This window comes from Siphateles boraxobius, unplaced genomic scaffold (assembly GCF_051911475.1).
Source record: "Siphateles boraxobius isolate OS27281-9 unplaced genomic scaffold, OSU_SipBor_1 18, whole genome shotgun sequence".
Taxonomy (NCBI): Eukaryota; Metazoa; Chordata; class Actinopteri; order Cypriniformes; family Leuciscidae; genus Siphateles; species Siphateles boraxobius.
This window is the reverse complement of record NW_027508788.1, coordinates 1176991-1187774: the sequence shown is the minus strand read 5'-3', so window position 1 is coordinate 1187774 and position 10784 is coordinate 1176991. Positions and strand designations below refer to the sequence as shown.

At 36.2% G+C, this 10784-nt stretch overlaps 1 protein-coding gene across 2 annotated transcripts; it reads right to left on the bottom strand.

The window, feature by feature from the left end:
* Positions 1 to 600: 600 nt before the first annotated feature.
* Positions 601 to 7781, bottom strand: LOC143740759 (macrophage mannose receptor 1-like). 2 transcript variants are annotated; one of them, XM_077232780.1, is made up of 12 exons: positions 7685 to 7781; positions 7539 to 7565; positions 6915 to 7295; positions 6463 to 6807; positions 6016 to 6390; positions 5546 to 5920; positions 4869 to 5243; positions 4436 to 4780; positions 3461 to 3826; positions 2682 to 3081; positions 2270 to 2346; positions 601 to 1585 (listed from the first exon to the last, which is right to left on the bottom strand). In XM_077232780.1, the coding sequence occupies exons 2-11, from the start codon at positions 7561 to 7563 to the stop codon at positions 2289 to 2291; spliced, it is 3045 nt and encodes a 1014-aa protein (XP_077088895.1). In that variant the 5' UTR covers positions 7564 to 7565; positions 7685 to 7781; the 3' UTR covers positions 601 to 1585; positions 2270 to 2288. The 2 variants fall into 2 exon arrangements, with proteins under 2 accessions (XP_077088895.1, XP_077088896.1); XM_077232781.1 differs by lacking the exon at positions 7685 to 7781 and having other exon boundaries at positions 7539 to 7595.
* Between the last annotated feature and the right edge of the window lie 3003 nt (positions 7782 to 10784).

Genomic DNA, 10784 nt, shown 5'->3' with positions numbered 1-10784 from the left:
ACAGAATAAATTCCTCAATGCACATCAAAAAAGAAATGTGACTTTGCAGTGGAACGGCATAACTGGACCAACCAGTCGCAGATCGATGTTGTTGCTCAGCATCTGAAATGCTGTTTTGGTCATTCTGAAATGCCTGAGCAAAGTGTGTTGTCAAAGTTTTTCTTTAAACTATCTCTCAGAACTGTATTATACGGCTGTGTTCCCAAACAAAGATAACAGGACCGTGCTTATTGCGTTTCGTCTGCACGCTCTGAGGAGTAATATATTATAGGTCTATAAGTTAAATTTGCAACATTGGATGGAAACATTGTGTGTCTGTATAAATACAGAAAACCACAGTGATACAAACAATGAAGAGTTATAGATTCGAGGACAGTAACTCAAGAAAGTATATAATTTACAGGAGACTTATGTAAATAAGTATAATCTTGTTTATTGTTTACATACCCTACATTTGGTTGGCCTCTGTGTAAATCACAAAATCATAATCCTGACTGATGATATTATTCTGACTGACAAGATTTTTTTTTTCTACTACAGTAAACTTTTCCTTGATCAACCCCAGTGGACTTTAGAGGTGCATAACTAAAGAAAGAAACCTTTTTTTTTGTGTGATTATTTATTGTAGTGTACGATAACCCTGTATATAGTACCATATAATATCACATTACCATGTAATCAAAAAATACATACAAAATGTTGTCACATGATGTGTAAATCACGTCAGATGTCTGTTTTCATGTCTGTCATTCCACAGTATGTTGTTGAACTGTATCATTCCATTGTACTGTATTGTGCTGACAACAAAGACAAATACAACTGTATCCCTGAGGTGACAACATTTCTTTTCATTTATCATTATGTTTGGGTGATGACTAATAAATTACCATGTAAATTTTATCAGACAGATTAACAAATTATCCAACCATCTGTTGATTGTTCTATGTAGGGTCTAGAGATGCGCGGATCGGCTATTATTTCATCCGCATCACAAAACTCATACGTTTTCCCCAACTCCGTCCGCCATCCATCCGCACCAACGTTTTTGACCAATTTTCCCGCCCGCCATCCACTGATACAAGGCGCTGCTGATGACAGCCGCGTGACTAGAAACCGCCCGCCACCCGCCCGAATTTAATTAAAATATTTTTTTTCGTAACATCATCCGCCCGATCCGCGGTTTATCCCGGCTATAACCGCCAACCGCGCATCTCTAGTAGGGTCACAGAGATGCTGAAGCCTATGCCAGTGTCTCGGGCCAAATTAACACATCATTGCAACACAAAATGTTTGATTAGTTTGATTATATAAAAAAAAAAAGTTCTGATAGTATGAGTACAAGCAACCTACTTTGTGTTAATCATTTTTTAGGAAAAAAAATACAATACAAGAAAATCATGTGACATTCAAAATTTCTATTATCAATAGGACAAAGATCATGCAAAATGCAGAAACACAAACCCTAAAACCATGTTCATGTGTGCACAAATTCTTTTGTTATCTCTCACGGTTTGATTTTAAGATAGTTTCTCAAATGCATTGTGAAGTTGCTGGGAAGTCCTCGTCTGATAAATTCTTCCTGGAGCTGAAACAGAAAATATCTCTTCTGTGAGATGTTTTTGAACTAAATATATTACAAAGATCTGTAAATAATAATAATAATAATTATTATTATTATTATTATTATTATTTCTGTCAGGACCACTATGTTCAAATACGATTGACAATTAGCATACAGTTTGGATTGGCGATATGGTTCTGTTCTGGCAAGAACTCCCTGCGCATCCATGCAGCCTAGCATGGATAAGAGCAGGGAGAGCAGCATTAACCCCCCTTAGGGTAAACAGAAAAGAACCAACATGAATGTTTTCCAGATATCATTAATTCAATATTTTAATGTACAACATAATTCGAGAATTCTGATTCAAAGGGTAATCAGAATGCCAAATCCTGACTGGACGAGAGGAGCTGGGGATGGAGGAGGGTAATTCGCTCCTGATAAAATGCGATAGCTGCTGATAATACTGAAGGAGCTTATATATGTATACAGTGATGGCATCATATTCCTATAGGTAGATGTGGATAAGCTGAGAGTAAGCTGATGCGATTTTGACTAACATGACATGCCAGAACTGATGCTACGCTTGATTATTTATTATGCTGTTGTTGTGAAGTTGTTCTAAAGTAATTTATTTATTTTGCAAGTTTTTTGTTTCTTTTTGTGCAACACAAACTAAAAGCATTTTGAGTGTTTTCAACTGTTTCTCACCTGTATAATCACAAACTCTTTAATCTGAGACTCTGACAGATTTTCCGCACTTGTAAGTTCCACTCTCAGTCCCGTCACTGATCAGTAAAAAATAACAAAAATAAAACACTGGTCAGTAGTGGATGAATACAAAACAATACAATCCAGTAATGTTGATGTATGTTGTAAAACACTCATTTTGGACTGAAAACAGCACATATTTCCACAAACATACCATATACATCTGAATTGATGGGTCAATATGATGATCATCATGTTCACCAGAAAGCAAATAGAAGAAAGAGCTAGCATTAGCATAAAAGTTTGTGAATTACACAAATAACAATGACATTAACATCAACAATTTATTGTGATAAATTTGCTTGTTTTTTTTTCCCTAATGCTTATTATTTTATTTCATTACAGAAGGTACATTTGCTTACCACTGTAACAGAAGAAAGGCAAACTGGCAAAGCAGCTCTCATCCGTCCACTGACCAAAGTATTTTAGAGACACAGCTGTGCAGTGTTGAGCTCCCTGCTGTCCTTGGACATTTGCACCATTATCTGGTTGTGCAACCTCACCTGGAGTATATGGCAGCCAATATGTGAAAGAAGAGCTGCTCTGATCTGACCACAGTCTGTTTCTGTGCAGACCAATCCACACATTATATCCATAATACAGAAAACGTGTAACATTCAGTATCTGTTGACGCTCTGTCTCATTGCTCACACTGGCCAGGTCAGTGTATTTCTCTCTGCAGTAGCTCTGAGCTCCAGTCCAGGTCCTTCCTTCATATACCACAACATACTTCTGAGAGGCGTTTTCTCTACCTAAGATTAAACAATTTGGTGGATGTAAATCAGTCAATATATTTGTTAGTTGTCAAATTTATAGCTACATAATAAAATACATTTTACCATCAAAAAACATTACTAATTTGCCTAATCAAAGAATGAAAAACAGTCTTTTCAGTTTCCTTTTTCTCTAAAGAATTTTGGGTTTAAATGTGGAAGAAAGATATTGAACACTTCAGGATCTTTCAGGAATGAAAATCAATTTTTTTGACAAATCTCAAAGCAAAATAAGTACACACACGCACGCACGCACGCACGCACGCACGCACGCACGCACACACACACACACACACACACACACACACACACACACACACACACACACACACACACACACACACACATTGTGTCTTACCATTGTAGCAAACAAATGTGTAATAACTTTCACATGATGAATCAAACCAGGTTCCATTATAATCCATGTAAACACACAGTTCATTCGCTCCATTGTTTGGTTCATGATACCAGTTCCTGAAATCTCTCTCTCCTTCCTGATAGAAATCATTGTTCTCCAATGACCATCTCCAGCTGTTCACATCATCATACAGTCCAATCCAGGCTGAACCATTGTAACTCCCATTAACTGTGTTAATCAGACTGTTCATTTCCTCCATGTTATCAATGGTGGCCAGATCAGTGTAATTCTCTCTGCAATATCTCTGAGCTTCAGTCCAGGTCTTAGACTCATTCACAAAGTGATACTCCCGGGATGATGCTAATGCTGGCAAGTTGGGGAAAAAGGGTAAGGATAAAAGTTAAAAAGTTAAGTGCATCATAGAGATTAGCCTATAAGGACATTTTGGATTTGGAATTAATGAACTTTTGTAAAATGTTTGTAGAAGAGGATCCACATATATAGTTTTTACATATTTTGGTAACTCTTTACAATCAAGTGGCATTAGTTATGTCATGTTTGCATTAACTGACATTTGTTAACATCAATGTATTGATCTTTGTTAACGTTAGTTACATATAGAACTATATGTAACTAACGTTAACATAGATCTATACATTAATGCTATGTCAGGTTCATTAAAAATATTTTTTTTTTAAATAAATGTTGAAATTAACATTAACTAAGATTAATAAATGCTTTTGAAGTATTTTTCATTGTTAGTTCATGTTAACTAATATAGTTGTTAACAAATGGAATCTTTTTGAAAAGTGTTACACATATTTTCAAAAAATATAAAAAATAAAAAACATCTGGCAATGTTTAATAACATTTCCAAATAATTTCTAAATCAATACAAGTCTGCCTGCCAGAGAGTGGTGTACACTTAAAAGTCAACCTTGTTCATTTCTTAACAGAGGTGCACGTAATACTCACCACTGTAGCAAATGAAAGATAATACAGTATTGCAGTTTTCATCTGTCCAGTTCCCAGAGTCTCCAAATGACACTGCAGTGCAGTATTCACTGTTTCCAGCATTATCTGGCTGTCCTGTCCCCCAGTTACTGAATGAAGAGTTGCTTTGATCTGACCAAGATCTGGTTCTGTATAATCCAATCCAAAAAGAGGAATAATATGGAAATAATGACTGGAGTTTGAGGTTTTCAGTCTCATTCTTGATACTGACGAGGTCTGTGTGATGTTCTCTGCAGTAATTCTGAGCTCCAGTCCAGTTTTTGTACTCGTAAACAAACACGTAACTTGTACTTGCATTCACTCTTCCTGTGGGGAATATATGTGAATGTGATATATCCATGGTATCATACATATATTGTTCTAAAAACTTTAAAAAATCAACAGGAGTTCTCACCATCATAGCAAACAAATGGAAGTGTATAATAACAAGAGATTTCACGCCATACTCCCCAATAATATGACATGTACACACACAGACTCTGTCCGTTTGAGTTTACCGGTTTCTGAACATACCAGCTTTTAAATCCTCCTTCTAAAGTTGCATTATCCAGAGACCATTTCCAGCTGTTCCTATCATCATAGAGACCAATCCAAGCTGAGCCATAGTAAGTCCTACGTACTGTTTTAAAGAGCCTGTTCATTTCCTCCATGTTATCAATGGTGGCCAGATCAGTGTAAGTCTCTCTGCAGTATCTCTGAGCTTCAGTCCAGGTCTTAGACTCATTCACAAAGTGATACTGATGGGTGCATGAAGATTGTGTACAGGTTCCTGTAAGTTTAAAATAAACAGAGAAATACATTTGATTATTTTCGACAATCACAAATATATCATGAAGCTATTCAAATGGTTTTATTGTGGAGTTTTTTCAAATGTAATTAAAAGATATATGTATATAGCCTATTATTTTAACTGGAAAAATTATGTAAAATATAATATAAATAATATGCATAAAAAAAATTAATATTCAGAGTAAATATATATGCATTGGCTTCTAATAACACTTTTTGTAATGTCTATTAAAAGTTTGGTCTGCGTAAAAAGAAGAGAAAAAAGAGAAAGAATAAACTCACTGTTGAAGCAGATGAAAGGCATGCTGAATAAACAGTTCTCATCAGTCCATCGGCCTAAATGGCTGAATGATACTGCAGTACATTGCTCATAAATCCACTGGCCATAATCATATTGACCATTATCTGGTTGCTGTGAAGAATACGGAATTTGTGGTCTCCAATCTTCATATTTGGTAATCTGACCGTTTGACCAAACCCTGTTTCTGTACAGGCCAATCCAGACTCCTCCACCTGCTGTCTCAAGGATCCTCTGGTTCTCTGTCTGATTTCTCACATTGGCGAGATCTGTGTAATGATCTCTGCAGTATCTACGAGCCTCTGACCAGGTTCTCCCATTACTGATTCTGGTGTAATTCTGTGCTGAATTTCCTCTACCTGAGATATGAACAATACAGCACATCCAGAATATATTTACAGAATTACTTACAGAAAAATCATCAACAAATAAAATAAAAATGAAACGTACTTACCATCATAGCAAACAAATGACAGAGGGTAGTCACATGACATATCATACCATTTGCCAACATAATCCATATAAACACACAGTTCGTTCCCACCATAGTTGTCCGGTTGATGATAGAAGTTCATGAAATCTCTCTCTCCATCCTGATAGAAATTATTGTTTTCCAATGACCATCTCCAGTTGTTCACATCATCATACTGTCCAATCCAGGCTGAACCATTGTAAGTCCCATTAACTGTGTTAATCAGACTGTTCATTTCCTCCATGTTATCAATGGTGGCCAGATCAGTGTAATTCTCTCTGCAGTATCTCTGAGCTTCAGTCCAGGTCTTAGACTCATTCACAAAATGATACTGACGAGAAGATACCAAATATGAAACTGTAGAGAAAATGTGAGATTTTAGCACTACATTTTTGACAGTATTGGCCATTAGGACAGACTTCTACTCACCACTGTAGCAAATGAAAGAGAATGCAGTATTGCAGTTTTCATCTGTCCAGCTCCCAGAGTCTCCAAATGACACTGCAGTGCAGTATTCACTGCTTCCAGCATTATCTGGCTGTCCTGTCCTCCAGTTACTGAATGAAGAGTTGCTCTGATCTGACCAAGATCTGGTTCTGTATAGTCCAATCCAAAAAGAGGAATAATACTGATATAAAGACTGAAGTTTGAGGTTTTCAGTCTCATTCCTGATACTGATGAGGTCTGTGTGATGTTCTCTGCAGTAACTCTGAGCTTCAGTCCAGTTTTTGTAAATGTAAACCCAAACATAACTAGCACTGGCATTCTGTCTTCCTAAAACATTTAAGTACATCAATGAGCATTAGTGAAAGCTGATTATTTCAGAATGATGAATCTTTATCACATTTTTCATTGTCCTACATATTAATGAAACTGCTCACCATCATAGCAGATAAAAGGATTTGTATTGGAGCAGCTTGTTGTATACCATATCCCACTATACATTAACACACACAGACTTTGTCCTCCATAAATGTTTGATCCTTGGTTATACCAGTTCCTGAAATCTTTCCCTCCTTCTTTGAAGAAATCACTGTCTTCTAGAGTCCAGTTCCAACTGTTCAGATCATCATAGAGTCCAATCCAGGCCAAATTAATGGAATCATCATTCACTGCATCCAATAACTGGACCGTCTGTTGTTCATTCTCAATGGTGGCCAGATCAGTGTATTTATCTTTACAGTATCTCTGAGCTTCTGCCCAAGTCTTGGATTCATTCACAAAGACATACTGAGGGACACTTAAGGTGAAGGTTATAAAACCTGTTAAAGACAAGTTTATTTTTCAAATGAGAAAACAAGGACCAAATGGGTCAGTCTACTCTATTCTGAATTGTGACTGTATTCTCTGACAGTGTACTCTAACTGTATTCTCAAAATGGTAAAAAAATAAATAAATAAATACTGCATTATCAGTGCCCAGACAAATGCTAAATCACACTCTTATACAAAAATGTCAATTTACGATTTTGATGATAAAATATTTTATGGAAATATTTGTCTTACCTGATAACAGAAGCAATGGAAACATAGCTGTGGAAACATATTAAGCACATGTAAAACCTGTGATAAATAAAACAATCAATCAAATCATTTGTTCTATTTTCACTATTTATTACTTTATTGTTTTAAATGTCGGGACGCCAGTTTACCTTTTGATTTGTAGCCTCTTATTTTGCCTTGCTCTTGCTACTTCTGTTTTAGATTACCTGACTGTCTTAATATTTATAGTGTTCCCTAAATATGGATGGATCACTTTTAGAAACTCACGTGACACAAAGAAACCTGTTGAGTCACATAGGTGTCATTATAAATGTACTTCCTTCCACATGTTGTTGTTACATGAAACTAGTGCTTTAACAACCATTGTTCCATCTTTCTGAACTTGTGAGTGCAGATGTCTTCATTGGTTTGTGGACATAATATAGTAAATGGATAATATATTTACAAAATCTGTGATTCACTGCAAGACTAAGCTATGGAAATATACACAGTGTCAAAGCGTTTCTCATTATCATTTTTAAACCATAAAGCATAAAAAATGTCTAAATAACTCAAGCCTAAATAATTTATTTCTGCAACTCATGTTTTGATCAAGGTGAAGAACGTGGGAAAAAAGTGCCTATGCCTGAATTCACAGCCTATTCATCAAACAGTAGAATGGACAACATACAACATTCACTTGACACACTTTGTCTATACTTAAAAGTTCAGTGATAGAACAAAAATAAACTAAAACAATGTGTAACAAAAACCAAACCGTCGTCCATGAAAGCTGTCCATCCCGCTTAATGGACTGGTTTTATGAAATGCATTCTAAGGTTACCGGGAAGACCTCACCTTAAAAATTAATTAAATAAATTCTTTCTGGAGATGAAATGTGATTTGTTGTCTGTTAGAAATTCTATCTTCAACTTCTTCTTTTTTTAAAGACACTGTGCAGTGTTGAGCTCCCTGCAGTCATGGGAGAGTTAAACCATTATCTGTTTGTGCAACATCACCTGAGTACTGTATATGGCAGTCAATATAACCAAAGAGCTGCTCTGTTCTGACCCCCGTCTGTATCTGTGCAGACCAATCCATACTTCATTACCATAATAATAACAATATCTGTTGACACTCACATTTCTCACACTACCCATGTCTGATCTCACTCATGATCCAGATGACTGATGTCATTCCATCTCAGTTCAAATTATTTGAATGTCACAGTATGGAAGAGCTCGAGGCTGATATGTGATCAGACTTTGGTGTAAATTAAATTAGACATTAGTGATAGCTGGACTGACTTTGCTTAATGTTTATCAAGTTTGAAACTCTGTCCGCGTATTTATTGAAAGTTTTTGTTTTACCTTTAACAATTTTCTGTATCTATATATAGTTATTAAGGGAATGGTTTATCTTAAGATACATTTTTTTTTATTAATATTATTTTACATTATGAACAGTGCTATATTTCATATGCTATCTTTTGCCTGTTTGTTGAAGTCCTGGTTGTGGAAAAAACAGTCTGAAAATAGCCAGGAACCATGCAAAAGAGTTAGGTCACACTAATAGGGCTTGGGCGTCGTGACGTCATCACTTTGCGTGGCCGCCATTTTGGCAGCTTCCTTTACTACTACTCGGACTACTGCGCACTGTTTGTAGACGTACTTCCCCTCAGTTCTGTGGCTTAATTTGATTTAAACTACGTTATTTCAACCATGGTAACCCGTTGCTGTATTGTGGGGTGTAACAGCGCAACACATAATCATCAAGGGAAAAAGATAAAAAATGGATTAACTTTCCACCGCTTTCCTGCTTGGAAGCGCACCCACGCAGTATCCCGGTGTCGATGAGAGTGTGTTCCCTGCATTTTCATTCTGGTACGTTAAAGAAGGTGTACGATTTTCTTTTTATACATTGTTTCTTTCCTTCAACCGCGACACCACATACATACACATGATGCGTGCGCACACAAACACAACACAAACATATCACAACATTATGGTTCTATATGTTTTCAACACTTCTGATAACCCGGAAAACTACACTTTTGAAACGCATAGTTAAAAGTACATGTGAATGGTTGTTAGTGTAAAGGGTTAAAAAAGTGTTCAAAGTTAGGCATAAGAGATAAAAAGGTAATTGAGTTAATACAGGTTATTGCACTACAATTTATCGCAAAAATAAACAATGTGGGAAAAATAGACACCCATATATTTTTTTTTATGAAAATGTGTACTAAATAGTTACGAAAAGAGCAATTTCATGGTATTGTACTTGTTACTATGGTGGGGCGATACTTATAGAGGTCACTAGATGGCGCTGAGCGCTGGGAGGAACTTAAAACCATTATGAGACAAGCGCTGCAGAATAAATACTGCAGTTGAGCTGAACAGAAGCTAAAGTTTTCGTCTCATTGTTTATACATACAGGTGGGTTAATGTTCCTCAAAATGGTATGCATGTATCTCAGTATAAGAGATAAGAGTGTTGTGAATCTGTAGGGAGTACGTGCAATGTTTAGAGTTGAGTAGTTTGCCGTAATGTCTGAAATAGTGATGTTCAGCTAACACTGCCATACTAAGCTAGCGAACCTGTTGCTACGAGTAACAAAGTAAACAATAGAAACGCGAATGGTCTCGTTTTATGTTAACTGATCTGGAAATGCATTTAGTGCTAATGTGTGTGTATAACACATAATGTTAAACGTTTTTCCTGTGTTTAAACAGTAGTTGACTTTAAAAGTGATGCAAATTTAGTCATTTGTGTAATATGATAGAACTAATGTTTATAACAAGAACAAATGAGAACAAGTAAAACATGTTGTTGTTCAACTGGTCAATATACAATTCATGTCAATTGAAGCACAATGAAAAGTATGGACATTAATATGTTTTATTTTACTGTGCTTCCGTTATTATTATTTCAAATATATTTTGGTCTTTTCTGAAGATATGGTGATACTGTGAAATACCTGAGGCTCCAAGCATTTTGTTTATTACCTCAAGGAGTCAAACATTATTTTTTTTCCTTTGTGGAAGCAGAATAAATACTGCAGTTGAGCTGAACAGAAGCTAAAGTTTTCGTCTCATTGTTTATACATACAGGATATAAAATCACACTCACCCCCCCCCCCCCCCCCCCAACACTCATCAGGCCAGGGGGGCAACAATTTTGGGGGCTCGTCCGGGATTAGCGCCTTTTCCTGATGGCAGCTAATCACCAATAAATGAACCTGACGTCAACTTCCTGGACCAACGTGCCACAC

What these genes read in the sequence shown, in the direction of transcription:
- LOC143740759 (XM_077232780.1), bottom strand. Translation starts at nt 7,563, where the DNA reads ATGTTTCCATTGCTTCTGTTATCAG. An exon ending in TCCATTTGTTTGCTATGATG is followed by an intron (nt 4,781 to 4,868) that starts GTGAGAACTCCT and finishes TATTCCCCACAG; the next exon opens with GAAGAGTGAATGCAAGTACA. An exon ending in CACATTTGTTTGCTACAATG is followed by an intron (nt 3,082 to 3,460) that starts GTAAGACACAAT and finishes GTTTAATCTTAG; the next exon opens with GTAGAGAAAACGCCTCTCAG.